Raw genomic sequence first — 16,747 nt, forward strand, 5'->3', positions numbered from 1 at the left:
GTGTCAGTGTTTGGTTATGGTGCAGACAAGCAAGGAAACTGGCATCATTACTGGGAGAAGAATCAGTTTGCCGGAGCCTTCAAGAAGACCGGCGTCCACAGCGCTGATTTTGAGAGTCATATCATCCAACACCTTGCCAACGAAGGCAAGATCACTCTACACCTCAACACAACCACATCCGTGCAGACAGAACTAGGCACCAACGACAGACTGGCACATAAACTCAACTGACCTCTACCTGGCTGATCGTCAAAACACCTGGCTGTCCTCTGGCACTCAAAAACCAAATCTGAGCCAGTTTTTAGACCATACATTTGTTGTTTTGGGTAGAAATTAGACTCCTGCACTTTTTCTGTCAGTCACCACAACTGCCTTGAGTCAGACATCCAGGAATGCTGGATTAATGAATGTTGTTAAGCTTTTCAGACAGCTGAATTACCTGTGGATACATCTGTGAGGCTTATCTAATTTAGAGATCCCCTGCCTCTTCCAACATTTGCTGGCTGAAAGAAGTTAAAGCTCAACAAAAAAAAAATCAGTCTGTTTTTCTAGACCTAAAACCAACTTTCCTGACATGTGCAGCTGCTGGGATAGACCACAAAGACCTTTGCTGTGAGCTGGAAACAACCACAAACTTTATTTTATCCTATCTTTGTTTTTATTGGATTTTATAGGTACACAGGGATAACCTTTTTTCTTCTTCTTTTTTAAATTTTTTAAATAAAAGCACTTTTTCCTTAAGAAGAAATGGTGGAAAGAGGCCAAGTGAAGGAAGTGTTCACTTGGCCACATACGATTTCTTGCATTGTATATCATTTATAATCCCTCCATTTTATTTGATCCTAATTTTAACACAAACCGTCCTGACCTAGAAGATCATGACAAACTTTTTAAGCCTTGTTACTTCTGCATTTTCAGAATGTAAGCCAATGATACTTGGAACTTCCTGTCCTGTCTTGGTTCTCAGCCTGTGTGATTCAGCAGTCTGCTGCAGTCTCAAGGTTTGCAGCTGATTTAATCCAAAATAGGGAGATATTAGTTTGGTTTACTTTTCTAATCAACGCACATAAGCCCCTGTTGTATCCAACCTTCATGGGAATAGTAAAGTCAGGAGAACCAGTCCTTCTGTTCCACGTCAATACAAAAATACTCAAAATGTGGTGATACTTGAAACCTAAACTTAGTTATTGGAAATATAAGGGCTGATATTGGCACATCACAGGTAATATCACTGTTAGTCTGCATGTCAGATACACTTCAATATGGAAACTTGTAATATGTACACAGAATGAAAGGTGAGCGTGACGACCTTTATGCTCTCTAAGTAAAGTTCCAGGAGGTTAATTTTGCTTAGGCTAACATAGCTTGTAACTTGAGCTAGGTGCACCTCGTGATGATTATTATTAAATAAACTCAGCAAAAAGCATGTAAATTCAGTGTCAGTATAAACTACCAATCTTCTTCAGATATGCTTCGGTTATTGAAGCATAGGAAAGAGGGAGGAGGGCTATGTTATATTAACCCCGATTCTTTTGTCCCCATGATAATTAATAGGCTGGTGTGAAAAATTGCTGCCACACCGCCCCCTCGGCCTGTGCTTCGACGTTTCTGGTAGTTAGAATGACTCGGGGGTGTTGATTCATTTAAACTAACATAATCATCCGGCTGCAACCAGGTTTCTGTAAGGCAGAGTAAATCGATTTGTTGATCAACTATTAAGTCATGTACTAACAGAGACTTTGAGGAGAGAGACCTAATATTTATTAATCCACATTTCACTGTGAACTCTTTGGTTCAGATGTGGATACTGTATTGTTCTTTCAATCCCAGTTTAAAACCACTCCTGACTTCCCTCAGTGTACACTGTAAACTCCAAACAGATACAAGTAGCTTTTCTGGTAAAAGGTCCTAGATTATTTTGTCAACCTTTGGTAACATCCTCTATAGAGTTAACCTGTTTCATCTTTAAACTTTAGGCCTGGTTTCTTCGCCCCCTTTAACGGGCAGCGCATATCTTTTATGCTCACATTTAACCTGTGTCTTACGAGCTTTTAATCTCCTAAACACATTTTCTGGAACAATGGTTCTCTGTGCTTCTTTTTGGGGTCTGAACACAGTGGACTTGAAGAGTTAACAGCAGGCAAAAGACAGTGCAACTGACCTATAACACTGAAGGGTCAAGCAGCAGCATGTATGAATACCACTGATGGAGCTTTGAATCACAAGCTGGAAACTTGACAAGTGACATGACTGTTTGAAGGCACTTGACGTGATATTTGCCATGCTGGGAGTTAACCTACAAGAAAAGGCTGAAAGATTAACAGAGAAGGAACAGAGAAGAAGAAACAGCTGAGTGGGGCCTGTGTTTGCTGGAGATTTGAAGGCCACACAGGACACTGTGAGAAGAGGGACAGGGACCAGTGAGAGGTCAAGCCCGGACAAGTTCGAGTGAGAGAGTACAGCATATAATTATATAATTAATGGGGTGGCTGTAGCTCAGGTGGCAGAGCATGTCAGCCACTAATCAGAAGGTCGGTGGTTCGATCCCAGGCTGCCTCCTGGCTGCATGCCAAATATCCTTGGGCAAGATACTAACCCCATGTTTGCCTACTGGTGGTGGTCAGAGGGCCCGGTGGCGCCTGTGTCCGGCAGCCTCGCCTCTGTCAGTGCGCCCCAGGGCAGCTGTGGCTACAATGTAGCTTGCCATCACCAGTGTGTGAATGTGTGTGTGAATGGGTGAATGACTGAATGTAGTGTAAAGCGCTTTGGGGTCCTTAAGGACTAGAAAAGCGCTATACAAATGCAGGCCATTTACCATTTACCATATAATTGGATTGAAAATGGAGGCTGAACTCATGGAGGTTTAGGATTGTCCACCACATCACAAAAAAAAAAAGGAAGAGAAAGATAAATACATGAACTAACAATTACGTGAATGAATAGAAAACATACACATACACAAATTGTTACATGTGAAATTATTTTTGGAAAGAATCAGAAGTGCGATAGTTTGAATCCACAGCTCAGTGCAAGGATGCATGAATTAAACCTGACTATAAAAATACACATGCAATGAAGAAGCAGCTTACACTCTACCTCTTTTCCCGAAAATCAAACTTGCAGCGTAACATCCCACAGTCCATGTCCACACTGGGGACGAAGAATGAGAAGAATTTATCTGTGAGTGGCAGCCGCTGATCTGGTCTCAATGTCAACTCTCCTGATGTTAAGAAGAAATTCAAATTGGGACACAAACGAACCAGGTGGAAACACCAAATATTAACCCCGATTCTTTTGTCCCCATGATAGAACAGAGAAAACCGACTCATAGTGTGTTAAAACATTTATATTTCTTTTTATTCAATCATCTTCTGGAAGAGAGAGAACCCTGCACAGACCAAAACGCCAGTCTCAGGATCTCTAACATTAGAATCATAAACTGTGTCTCATATAGGTATTATTTTGGTACTTTACACGTCACAGTTTCAATACAATGAAACTTTGCTTATATGGCAAAGTTTCTCTTTTCTGTCTGGCTTCCTGTATTTATTAATATGCTGTACAGCTCTACACTTCCTGTTTTCAGTCTGGCTCAGCACTTAGTTTATGAGTCAAAAGTGGCCTTTTCTCTACAAACCTTCATTATTAAAGTACATAAAACAATATAATAAGAAAATAAGAATGCTAAGGATATATTAATTACATGACAGTTACCAGCTGATGTTTGCAAGCCTGGTTACTAACTAGACTTTAGATTAGTGTTAAACAACAGACTGAGAAACAAAATCCAAAAGCATGCAAGCTTCTGCTCACCAAAATTGGACCACAGACGTTTTTGTTGCCTGATAGTACAATCAGGCACATCAGGCCATGTTATTCAAATTTGGCAGTTAGAGCTGCCTACATGTGATTTTATTTCATTTCGAAGCTAGCCTCAAGTGGCCTTTAGAGAAAAGCATTTCTACTTTGGGTTTCCTTCTTGACATTAAGAAATTCTATATTAGTAGCAGTCATCACAGTAGTATGAGTAGTTTCTCCTTGAGAACATGTGAGTTTTGTAAAGATTGGGGAAAAGGAGCATGGCAGCTTTGAAGTATGTCGACAAAGGCAGACTCTTAACCAAGACAAAATGGTGACTAATGGATGCAGTGTGATGCACTGTCCAGAAACCAGTGGGTGATGTCACAGAAACTATTATGTCTTTTATATAAAGTCTGAGGAATCATGGCGTTTGGGCTTCACACAGTTGGGTCACATGTGCCATCATCGACGTGGGCAGGAGGTAAATATAGTATTCGATTCTGGGCTTAAGACCGGTGAAAACTGGGGGACATTTTTATCATGTTTTTATTTTTTTAGTGGACTTTTTAAGGTTGTCATGAAGAGTCTAATTTGTCTCTGATCTGCCCCCTACTGGATGTACTTTTTAAACCACAAGTTGATGAACGCAACTGTTTGCTTTGTAATTCTGTGCATATGTGTACTTTAAAAAAATGGCTGTTATAAGAAACAAACAACCTGCTGTAGTAATGAGGTTGGCGCGTTAACAGGCTGTTCTAATGCAACAAAAACGTGCATATTTGTGGTGACAATGTAGACGTATATATACAAATAAGCCAGTGTGAAACCACCCTGTGACTGATGTTCAGTGAAAAGCTCAATCTGCTCCAAAGAAAAATGTTCATACAATGTGTTGTCCAACACTCCTCTTTACCAAGTATAACTGTACAAAGTTGGTAGGGTTTTTTTTTTAAATTTATTTATTTTATTGCCACAAAGGAAAACAAAAGTCAGACACCAATAATGGAGGAATAAAAAATAAAAAAAACAACCCTTTGAGAATCACAAGCAGGCTGAGGACTTCTCAAAAAAATCAAATGCTGAATTTTCATTTGGAGGTTGTTGCTCTGTCATTGGTGTTAGTTTGAGTGAAGCATTTACCCTTATCTGTCTGGAACAAGTCAGTGTCTTGTAAATCCAACTGCTGCATCGCCAGAAGCCTTAATGTTAATATGAAACATCTGCTGCTTGCTCTAAACTTTTTCCATTCACTGCTGAGATCTAACACTTTGTTGCCTTGTCCAGGAAGGGAAGGAAACTTCCTGCCAAATTACCTGGGAAATTATCCAGTTTACACACAGATGAGGAATGCTTTAATGTGCCATAAAACGACAGAGCAGCAGCCCTTCTGAGTCCTGAGCTGGATTGTTGTAAACAAGTTTACTTCCTCACCTTTAACAGAGGAGTTTGTTGTGACTTTAAATCCAAAGTTGTGCTCAATGACTCTCTGCAGTCTTCAAATGTAGAGTTTTATTTCCATTGCTAGGTGCAGATATATCCACTTAGTCAACTGCTCGTAATTCAATTATAAACATCTGTACATGAGCTGTAGATTTAGTACAAAGTGACAACAAGTGACCAAACGTGTTCGGCCTGTGGTACCATAGCTTTAATTCGGCTCGTCATGTAAGTTTCATTTAACAAACCTGCTGATTATCAGTCCGTTTATAGAGGCCAACCTGACAGAAGCATTGAAACAACAGATAAAAATCCTGAATCCACCGCTGTCACTTTGAATGAAATAAAACCTTTTTTAAAAAAAAAAAACAGAATTCATGGGTTTTTGTTTTTCTATTTGAAAAATTGTCCATACTCTGGAGGTAAGAGCCGAACTGATCGTCTGTGGAGTTTGTCTATAAAAGCTGATTCTTACGCCAATGAATTTCTGCCACTATGCCAAATTCTTTTCTTTTCTTTTTTTTAAATGAAGATGCTTTAACAAGAACTGTTTTCTTTCATGAAAATGTTTTAGAAAAAAAAAAATCAAGAAGTTTATACAGAGATGCTATAAGGAAAGATCTTATTACAATCCCTGGCAAAATTATTTTAGGGAAAAAAAAATGTTCTCCAACCTGCAAAGCTCATCTGTCAGCTGTTACACAAGAAAGCTGGAATCAGCTTGATGGAGAATGTTTCTTTTCATGGATGAAACCCAGTGTTGATGTTATGGGCGAGCTTTGGGGGTCTATTCACGAAGGTCAGCTGAATTCTACTGACATTTTTCAACAATGTTTAATTTGAATCATGCTTGACTTACTGCAGCTCAAGTTAATTATTCAGTTAACAGCAGCTCATTGCTTCTGCAACAACTGCAGTAACTAGTTTGACATTTGGAGGCGCACATGGGCCTGTGTAGGTTGGACTTGTGGAAGTACTCTCCTTAGTGTTTCTTTGGAACTAAGGAGAGGTCATTCATCCAGAATTATGGATACAGTTGCTCGTTTTTCTTTAAAGTTTTGTGTACACACACTTTTTTTTTAGATGTTTCTTTTTAATAACAGAGCAAAATGAGTTGAGCAAAATGCCTCCTTGTCAAAATTAGTGTCCCTTCCAGTACATGTGCTCAGGCCATTGCATAAGCCTGAGGTGAGGTACTTTGATGATCTTCTTTATCAAAAAAGTATTACATTTGGTTGAGGCATGTTTCATAAAGCCAGAGCAATTAAACAATTTGTTCATTTGCTAGACAGAAGACTCTTTTTAATAAGTCCAAACTTTTTGCCAGGGGTTATTATAAGCTGATATGTTGTTGTAACCAGGAATGGAAGTAGTAAAGTTGAGTGGCCACAGGTCACTAAAGTACAAATAATGCCTTAAAAAGCAAAAAGCTGTTCTAAATTCAGTCTGAATGGGTGTTAGTTACATTATGCTAGGATGTCCAGTACACAATTCCCTTTTTGTTTTTTTGCCTCATTAAATGTACCACATAACATGGTGCCTCAGTAGAGCTTATTCTATATTTTACTAAAAGTTTTACTCAAATCATAAAAAATGTGCTATATGAAGTTCCGGTGCTTAGCTCACTATTACGGACTAAATAAAAGAATTACACAAACGGTTAATGGGAAAATAAAACATGTAACATTAAAAACTCTTATCCAATTATTATTAGTGAACATACATTAAGAAGATTTGTGTTTTCTCTTAAAGCTTAAAAGTTATATCCAACACATGCAGGTTATGCATAATGATTAAATTCTACTGTCTTAAAGTACCAAGTTTGTCTATTGTTGTGCTTTACTTTTGTGCTTGATGCCATTACTTGAGTATATATGTATATTACATAAGCTTTTGCTTTTTTTTAAATTGTTGCTTAAGTTTAAATATGTCTAAAATAACTCAGTACTTTTATTGAGATTGAGTCTTATTAGGTCTTATTTTTCTCTAATAGCCAAATAAAAAAATAATAATAAAACTTTCCATCCCTGGTTATAATGTTAATACAAAGGTTCTTCTTAAAACAGAATTATTTAATCACGACAGAAGTAACTCATTATGATGAGAAGTTTTGAGACTTGAGCACTGAGTAAATTCATTTTGCAAACGTGGCAGCAACACACTGCTGTGTTCACTGAGGCGATGTGATCTCTTGGGACATCGAAGGCAACTGGAAGGAAATGTGAGTCTCCCATGAAGTCCACCTTTCATATCTCACTTTAGAGCTTTGGTCCTTGGCATCTCAGAGTCTTTTGTGCTATCCGGGTAAGCAGCTGTAACCAACAGATCTGATCAATAATATGGCCTGAGTCCGGGTCTATCGAAACCTAAAATGTGGCAGCAGTAGCTTGTGTGTTTTGGCTAGCCACAAATTCAGAAAACATAAATAAATTATAATAAAGTCAAAAGAAAATGAGGCCCAGATTACCTTCAGAATAAAAATCCAGGGGAATGCTGTTTCTTGTGATTTGCCCTTTGTGCTTAAATATTTTTTTGCTTTTTGAGTAAATAAATAAATAAAGTCCGGGCTACAGCAGCCTCGAGTGCTGGCTGTTTGGTCTGCCCGAGGCTGTCTCATTGTTTTTTTTCCTGACCTAACTGGAGCCACATAAAAATAATGTGTTGTCTTTACTGAAGGTCATCCATAATGTTTCCATGGTAACTGAAGGCATGAGGAACACCGGTTGCTGTCACAACAGTGTCAGGACCATGAACATTTGAAGCCTCTGAACATCTGACCTGGTCCATCTGCAGATCAGGTATTCTGAAGTGGTTTGGTTCTCCAGAGCTCTGCGGTGAGCTGGATTTGTGCTGGTCTGAGGTCAGCCCAGTTCTGGTTTCACATCAGTCAGACAGCGGCTGGACGAATGAGGACGGAAACAACCCTCTCTGGTCTGGTTCTTCCTCTATGTAACCATGCTACACAGAGAGAGAGAGATATGTTTACCTTAATGTTCACTGGAAATTTAGTCAAACAGAGGTTTGAAGAGTGAGAGCCACTTGGGTGGATCACTGCAAAATTTTACCTTCGTATTATGTCCTCTTTTTTTATTCTAAAGGAGGGGTAAAGATTTGATTTTGAGCCCTGGTAACTTTTGAAGCAAAAGTAATATCAACATTAAAACGTATACTTTAAAAAATCTATATTTCTTTTTAATGCTCATCATAGAAAGATGATCTATAAAAGTTACTGAGGTTCAAGAGCAGAGAATTAGTTAATAGCAGTTTGATTTCATACATGCTGATGACTAATATAAGCTGCTCTGGCACAGGTTAGAGTATCCTAGCAAGAACTGAACCACCTTTGTTAACAGTGAAAATCCAGCTAAACCCAAAGTTTATCCTATAAGCTTTAAATTCTCCTTACCAGAACAGGCCTCTGGGCATATGTTTCAGCTGGAGTACAGACTTAAGTTCAGAGGACAGATGAGGTCACACTGTGAGACTTTCTCCAACCCGCCGGCCGAGGCTCTAATGAGAGGCCGGGTTGGTGATACTGATACCTACCCACCAATCATTGTCCTCCTGTCCCAGGACCACCAGCACCTGGCCCTCAGAAAAGCTCAGCTCGTCATGGTGGTCGGCCTGGCAGTCATACAGCGCCTGAACCCGACGACTGGATGCTCCTCGAGGCTAATTGATACAAACCAAATCAGGTGTAACATTATTGCTCATGTATCACAGTGTAGCAGTTATAATTTAATTGTACTGTCAATTGGAATTTGTTCCTCTATTGTCCAAATATGATATCGATTCACTTCTTTCATTTCATGCTCATTCTTTGTACCTTTTGCTTGCATAACTACTGTACCTGCACACAAATTATTTGAATTATACCCCTTTACTATTAAGGATTTCTTGATCCTTACTATGCAAATTGTCATCACCACTGATCAAAGACCATGAGTACTATTCACAGAGAGTTGGGCAATGGCTGTAATCACAGCATTGAAAGATGATGGCAAACGTGTTGCGGAAACAACTGGATTGTGATTTTTTTTTCCCTTCCTAACATAAAAACACTGCAAGGTTGATGGGAAGTTAAATATTTTCAAAGATCTCACCAGTGATCTACGAGGAAGTGGTTGAGGGGCGGAGCCTCTGCTTTCACTTTCAAAGCTCTGAGAGCGCTGATTGGATGGAGAGCCATTTATTGGTGCCTTACTGTTGAGGATCTGGAAATGGGAGGAGCCACTTTCACTGTCCGCCCTCCGAAAACCTCAGACAGAAAGATTCAGGTTTTAAGTACATTCTCATTCATACAGGGACAATTATTACATTAAATATAAGCAAAAATATATATTTTACAATTTCATAATAGAGAAAAAATAATCATTAAAATGCAGTCATAATTAAGTTTGAAATAACCTGAAATGACTAAATTAAATAATTTTTTTTTTTTTTTAATAATGCGTTTTTGTGCATGTAAAGTAATGCATGTTTACATATATTAAATAATGTGAATATTAATCTCTAAATTCAATTCACTTCTTTGTCAGATAACATAGCCATTTTTTTGGAACAGTCAAAAACTAACACACAAATAAGAAAAAGCAGCAAATCCTCAGATAAATTTTGTTTGAATAAAAAAAATAACTATCATAGAAGTCAGTGTAAACTCATAGAAGCCAAAATATATCCTCAGATTTTGTCTGCTCTCTGGTTAAAGACTGTAGGTGCACGCTGTCTGTAAACATTTATCACGGGTAGGCATAATGGATTTAACAGACTGTTGATACGTAAAACAGACTCAGGTCTCAGAAGACGTTTTGGGACAGGAAGTACCTCTGTCAGATCGTTCAGTCAGTGAGCTGAGAGGAGAAGCTGGACTGGAAAAACAGAGACAGACAGGGAAGAGGAGAAGGAGTCCGTGTTATTGTCTGTGGTGTTTTGAAGCTCATCACACTGACCTGTATTTCACCTCCTATCCAACAGAGGTCAGTGCAATCTCAATTCATCTAAGTAGAAACTGCTTCACTTTGTTTATTTCATAATTATAAGAATAAAGTTCCAGCTTTAACCTTTTATGGCCTCTTTAATTCTTTTACAGTTATGTATGAAATAATAAACCAACAATATTCATATCTGCTGTCTGTCCCAATAAATTTACTCTGACAGATTTTGAACAAATTCAAATTTTAGGATCTCTCCTAAAATTCATTTGTTTCTATTTTGCTTAAAACTTTGTTCTACGGGTTTGAATTCTGAACAACAACATGAGCTGAATAGCACCTCGGTCTGTGAGACATCCCTTCATCGCACATCCAATTATAAGCTTCATAAGCAAAGGTTAAATTTTAGCTTTTTTTTTTTTTTTTTTTTTAAAGCTAGGATACAAAAACACAACAAAATTCAGTGGACCATTTTAGAACACTGGACTGTACATACAAACTCCTGTAGTGCTCCTGGAGTTTGTATTCATACAAAAAAAAAAACCAACAACAACACACTTTTACATAATAATAAAGAGACGCAACCGGTGTTGTGATCATCATCATTGCAGCAGCTATTGCACCAATGATGATCACAACACTGGTTATGAGCCAGATTCTTCCTGGATGTGCTCGATGCAGTGCTGTGGATACTCACACACACTTCCTGAAGGAGGAGTCTGGACCACTGTATATCCTGGGACTGGCTGGCAACCCATAATCTACACCCACACACACACACACACACACACACACACACACACACACAGAGAGAGAGAGAGAGAGAGTTAATAACACAGTATCCTTCTGACTGATTAATTACAGTGTGCCTCTCAGATATTACCATGCTTGCTGGACTCAGAGCAGCTCCGCTTGTGTCGGACAGCAATGGGAGAGGGAGGGGTAATCCTTCTATTTCCTGTCAGGGGAAAGAATACCTCACCCTCTCCCTCCTCTTCCTCCCCCATACCATCTCCTCCAGACGGAGGTGGAGGAGGAGGAGGAACATTGGGAGCTGAAAGCCAAAAGAGAGCATTGAGGTTTTTCATTCAGGCAGCAGGTAAAGCCAGAGAAAGACCTTGAACCAGATAAAACATTTAAAAAATGTTTATATGAGCTGACCTTTGACCCTGGGAGGCAGCGGGGGCGCAGGAGAGGATGGAGGAGGAGGTGGTGGGCTGGGGACAGAGCCAGCGGGATGGCTGTGAAGCTCCATAGCCATGGCGAGTCTCCTCCCCACACTGAGAAGGCCTCCAGCTGGTCCTCCGGGTGTTCCAGAGGAGGACAACGTGACACAGGAGGAGTTGGACTGACTGAAGCTGAAGGGACGGGAGGAGAAGGAGAAGGAGGGGGTGAAAGAGGAGGATGAGGAGGAAGTGGAGCGCTCCTTTTTCAACGGACCATTCTGAAACAGAGGGTAAAGCACATGAAGACGTTAGCAGAGAGAAAGCAGTGAACAATTTATAAAGATCGACAGCTTAAAACTCATTATGAGCATCATGACTAAACTGCAGATTTTATACACAAAGACTTTTACTCTAACGAGGAAGGGAGCCAAACATGTTTATTTCAAACAGAGTACAAACCAATGGGCTGCACCATAACCCAATAAAATAATGATTATCTCAAATTGTGAACTGTGCAAAACTCCGATAGCAGAGTAGAGTAAATTATAAATACAAGTAACAGATCCCCCTTGTACTTATATATGAAAGCAGAACACGAAGAAAAGGCAGTGACATCATTTAAATTACTCTGAGGACATTTTTTTTGTAAAAATCTCAACTCAGCAGCCTGTCAGTTGCCATGGTTACCTTGTCATCAAAGTCATCATCACTGTCGTACAGGTCGTCATGACGAAGCCTCCACTCGTACTCCACATGGATGTGATGGTCAAACTGGTTGGACTGGGCTTTCTGCAACTGCACACACACAGTAAAATATTTGTAAATGAGAATCACCTTCAAAGACAAGGGACAAGGCTTTAAGAGCTACTGACCAATCAGGTTTGAGCAGTATTTGACTGCATGCTGCTTAACAATCTATGCTGAGAGTAAAAGATGGTCAGTTGAGGATAGCTCCAAAAACTAGGTGCCTCTCTATAGACTGCCTTTAAAATGCCAGATTTTACAACAGAAATTCACTTGTTTACAACCTGCTAAAATAATTAGTTTCAGCTCTGTATCTGTTTTACTCTTTTATAAAAACTACACAGGTGTTCAATGTGAAACTTTATCAAGGCCTTTTGGTTAACAGGTAAGCAAATAAGTACAGTTTCACAGGCAAACATTCACAAACCACTACAAGAGAGTAAAACAAATAAGAATATTAAGTGCTACAACAGCAATACAAAATCAAGTTCAAACACAGAATAAAATTAACAGGTAGGTGACTTAAGCTCACTATAGACAAGATAGTCTGCTAGCCTTCACCTCCACTTATATGACTCACTAAACTGGGGCTTTCACCATGTTTGATACATTTTTAAAGATATAAGATGCATTGCTGTGCAGTTAATTATAGTAACAGACCATCATTTATCCTGCTAAATACATTTTTTTTTTTTAATTAAAAAACTAGTAATTTAGTCCTCTGGCATCTTGGTCAAATATGGTGATAACACAGTATAACAGGTGGTTACTGATTTATCAGACAGTCTGATGTGAATCTGTAATCAGAGCGATGACCTCACCAGTGCCTCACAATGGGTGTGCTTCAACCTGCGGCTGACATCCAGAGCGGTTTCTCCTAACTCGTTTTCTGAAATAAACAGTTAAGATATTAATTAATAATGAAATAATTACTAAATATCATCAGTTTATCCAAGACCTCAAAAAAAAAAACTTACTTCTATTATATTCATAATATGAGGACACTAAAACTGTGTGTTTTACTTATTGTCTGACAGTCCTCCTGTGTTGTTGTTTTTTTATTGGGCCTCATCTATTGGCTGGAGTCGATAGGCATGGGTGCAGAAGGCAGGTGACGCTACATGGAGAGTGAGGCTGAAGACCTACAGCTCTACAGACACTGATCTTCTGTTTCAGGTTATCTTTAGTTTGTTTTTGCAATCCTTACTGTGAACCTCTGGATGATGTGGTTGTTTGAAATAAATAGTGTTTTATCTTTGGGACAGTAATCCTGGTGAACTCAGATTATTTTGGATGTGAAGAGTCTGACATTTTTCTCATATGCTTTATCAGAATGACATTAAATAACCTCTACACACAGCTGATGCTCAACTGATAAATGAGAACTCTGACAGATACATTATACTAGTGTGTGTGTGTGTGTGTGTGTGTGTGTGTGTGTGTGTGTGTGTGTGTGTGTATTACTGATGTGTGTGTTGGCTCTGGCTCTCAGCAACAGCTTCACACAGTCGGTCTTGTTGTGTAGACAGCTGTAGTGCAACGCCGTGTTTCCCGCTGATGTCTGTATATCAACATTGGAGCTGACAAAAAAGAAAAAGATGCAGGTAAACACACAGGTACACACACACACACACACACACACACACACACTGAGGTGTAACAAAGGTTTCCATAGCAGACTGACCAGTTCTGAGCCAGGAAGTCCAGGATGTGCAGTGATGTCCTGTCAGCCAGTAGGACAGCTAAATGGAGCGCCGTCTCCCCTTTCTCCTGATGGCAAGAAAACAATCTCTTGAGATTATGTTGTTCCCAGATTATTAATACCTTGCATCCTAATGTAGCTGTGCGCGTGTAGCTGATTATAGCTGGGTTTTTTATATCTGTATGTGTGTACGTGCAATCCAACATGCACATCAGTGTGCCTGTATAAAGTGTGTTTAGCTACCTGTATGTGTGCGTGCAGTGGCTGGCTCAGCTCTGCCCTCTGAGCGTACAGCTGGATCAGAGTGTAGATATCGCAGCTCTTGGTCGCCTCTTGCAGACGAAGTCGCAGCGCTGAAGTAGAGCTATGACTCCGCCTCACAAAGTTAACATCTTGATACTTTGACAGGATGAAGTCTTTACGCTCCGGCCTGCACGTCAAAAATATACAACATCAGATTTGTTAGAGTGTGAAATATTTCCTTTGAGTGTGTGGACCTGTGTTCGTCTCTTACATGTGGCTGTGTTGAGAGGGCTTCAGTGACGGGCTCAGCAGGTTGGCTTCCAGTATTTCGTTAAAACCAGAATTACCGACATTCCTGGCCAACTGGGAGATACAGTGAGAGAGAGAGAGAGAGCTCACACTCAAGGGCAAACAACATGAGGGCCATGTAATACCCATTCAGTGGGTATTGTATCAAAAATAAGAATCATCATGATTTTTAAACTCAGAATAAGCTAGATTGGATTAGTTGGGGGACACTACACTGTGTTTACACTGTGTTCAGCTATTTAAAAAAGGAAAACCCAGATGATTAATATTATGCACTTCAGTAGATGAGAAGCCAGTCCATTACCAAATCCCACCTGGATTGAGTTAAATGTTGATTCTGTTCATAATAAGTTCCAATTCTCAATCAGCAGTGACCTCTGACAAACTGAAAAAGATTGTAACGTTACATCTTGATGCATTCTCAATCATCCAGGTAAGTAAATCCCCAAAAGTTGATTGTGTTCATCTGGACGTAGCGTTTTCAGTGGGGGAAATGTTTCGTCACTCATCCAAGTGACTTCTTCAGTCTCAGCTGATTGCAGGCTTCCCCAACCTTATAAACAGTATATTTGCATAATTACTGAAACTAGCACCACTAAAGGAACAATGGGCTAGGAGGTCAGTTCCAAGGAGGCCATTTACGTGAAAGGTGAAAGACAATCTCTGAATCGAGGAGGGGGCCTTAGGGTACATCTTTCGCCATCTTACAATGCTGTGATTGCAGCCATTCCACTCTCTGTGAACGGTACTCATGGCTAGTTTCAGTCATGACTGAAGAAGTCACTTGGATGAGTGACGAAACGTTTCCCCCACTGAAAACGCTACGCCCAGATGAACAGAATCAACTTTTGGGGATTTACTTACCTGGATGATTGAGAATGCATCAAGATGTAACGTTACAATCTTTTTCAGTTTGTCAGAGCTCACTGCTGACTGAGAATTGGAACTTATTATGTCTTGCATGGATATAAATCTCTTCTCTGAATTAACATTAAATAACCAAGTTTCTAACATGTAACATTACATACAGTGGGGCAAAAAAGTATTTAGTCAGCCACCGATTGTGCAAGTTCCCCCACTTAAAATGATGACAGAGGTCAGTAATTTGCACCAGAGGTACACTTCAACTGTGAGAGACAGAATGTGAAAAAAAAATCCATGAATTCACATGGTAGGATTTGTAAAGAATTTATTCGTAAATCAGGGTGGAAAATAAGTATTTGGTCAATAACAAAAATACAACTCAATACTTTGTAACATAACCTTTGTTGGCAATAACAGAGGTCAAACGTTTACTATAGGTCTTTACCAGGTTTGCACACACAGTAGCTGGTATTTTGGCCCATTCCTCCATGCAGATCTTCTCAAGAGCAGTGATGTTTTGGGGCTGTCGCCGAGCAACACGGACTTTCAACTCCCGCCACAGATTTTCTATGGGGTTGAGGTCTGGAGACTGGCTAGGCCACTCCAGGACTTTCAAATGCTTCTTACGGAGCCACTCCTTTGTTGCCCGGGCGGTGTGTTTTGGATCATTGTCATGTTGGAAGACCCAGCCTCGTTTCATCTTCAAAGTTCTCACTGATGGAAGGAGGTTTTGGCTCAAAATCTCACGATACTTGGCCCCATTCATTCTGTCCTTAACACGGATCAGTCGTCCTGTCCCCTTGGCAGAAAAACAGCCCCATAGCATGATGTTTCCACCCCCATGCTTCACAGTAGGTATGGTGTTCTTGGGATGCAACTCAGTATTCTTCTTCCTCCAAACACGACGAGTTGAGTTTATACCAAAAAGTTCTACTTTGGTTTCATCTGACCACATGACATTCTCCCAATCCTCTGCTGTATCATCCATGTGCTCTCTGGCAAACTTCAGACGGGCCTGGACATGCACTGGCTTCAGCAGCGGAACACGTCTGGCACTGCGGGATTTGATTCCCTGCCGTTGTAGTGTGTTACTGATGGTGACCTTTGTTACTTTGGTCCCAGCTCTCTGCAGGTCATTCACCAGGTCCCCCCGTGTGGTTCTGGGATCTTTGCTCACCGTTCTCATGATCATTTTGACCCCACGGGATGAGATCTTGCGTGGAGCCCCAGATCGAGGGAGATTATCAGTGGTCTTGTATGTCTTCCATTTTCTGATGATTGCTCCCACAGTTGATTTTTTCACACCAAGCTGCTTGCCTATTGTAGATTCACTCTTCCCAGTCTGGTGCAGGTCTACAATTCTTTTCCTGGTGTCCTTCGAAAGCTCTTTGGTCTTGGCCATGGCGGAGTTTGGAGTCTGACTGGTTGAGGCTGTGGACAGGTGTCTTTTATACAGATGATGAGGTCAAACAGGTGCCATTCATACAGGTAACGAGTGGGGGACAGAAAAGCTTCTTACAGAAGACGTTACAGGTCTGTGAGAGCCAGGG

At 40.1% G+C, this 16,747-nt stretch overlaps 2 protein-coding genes across 4 annotated transcripts in view; one reads left to right on the plus strand and one right to left on the minus strand.

Annotated features, from left to right (window-relative positions):
* st3gal8 (ST3 beta-galactoside alpha-2,3-sialyltransferase 8) overlaps positions 1 to 7,054 on the plus strand; it is a 29,203-nt gene extending 22,149 nt beyond the window's left edge. For both annotated transcript variants that reach the window (XM_085159768.1, XM_085159769.1), the window contains exon 9: positions 1 to 7,054. In XM_085159768.1, coding sequence (XP_085015894.1) covers positions 1 to 231 — 231 coding nt within the window. In that variant the 3' untranslated portion in view covers positions 232 to 7,054.
* The window catches only part of unm_sa1614 (un-named sa1614), a 21,771-nt gene continuing 11,557 nt past the window's right edge, over positions 6,534 to 16,747 (minus strand). For both annotated transcript variants that reach the window (XM_085159765.1, XM_085159767.1), the window contains 13 exons: positions 14,296 to 14,387; positions 14,025 to 14,211; positions 13,764 to 13,849; positions 13,544 to 13,659; positions 12,901 to 12,968; positions 12,023 to 12,130; positions 11,331 to 11,613; positions 11,053 to 11,223; positions 10,867 to 10,930; positions 10,063 to 10,106; positions 9,342 to 9,496; positions 8,785 to 8,910; positions 6,534 to 8,196 (listed from right to left, as the gene is read on the minus strand). In XM_085159765.1, coding sequence (XP_085015891.1) covers positions 8,122 to 8,196; positions 8,785 to 8,910; positions 9,342 to 9,496; positions 10,063 to 10,106; positions 10,867 to 10,930; positions 11,053 to 11,223; positions 11,331 to 11,613; positions 12,023 to 12,130; positions 12,901 to 12,968; positions 13,544 to 13,659; positions 13,764 to 13,849; positions 14,025 to 14,211; positions 14,296 to 14,387 — 1,575 coding nt within the window. In that variant the 3' untranslated portion in view covers positions 6,534 to 8,121. The remainder of the gene's footprint in view (positions 8,197 to 8,784; positions 8,911 to 9,341; positions 9,497 to 10,062; positions 10,107 to 10,866; positions 10,931 to 11,052; positions 11,224 to 11,330; positions 11,614 to 12,022; positions 12,131 to 12,900; positions 12,969 to 13,543; positions 13,660 to 13,763; positions 13,850 to 14,024; positions 14,212 to 14,295; positions 14,388 to 16,747) is intronic.

Source organism: Neolamprologus multifasciatus, chromosome 5, assembly GCF_963576455.1.
Source record: "Neolamprologus multifasciatus chromosome 5, fNeoMul1.2, whole genome shotgun sequence".
Lineage (NCBI taxonomy): Eukaryota > Metazoa > Chordata > Actinopteri > Cichliformes > Cichlidae > Neolamprologus > Neolamprologus multifasciatus.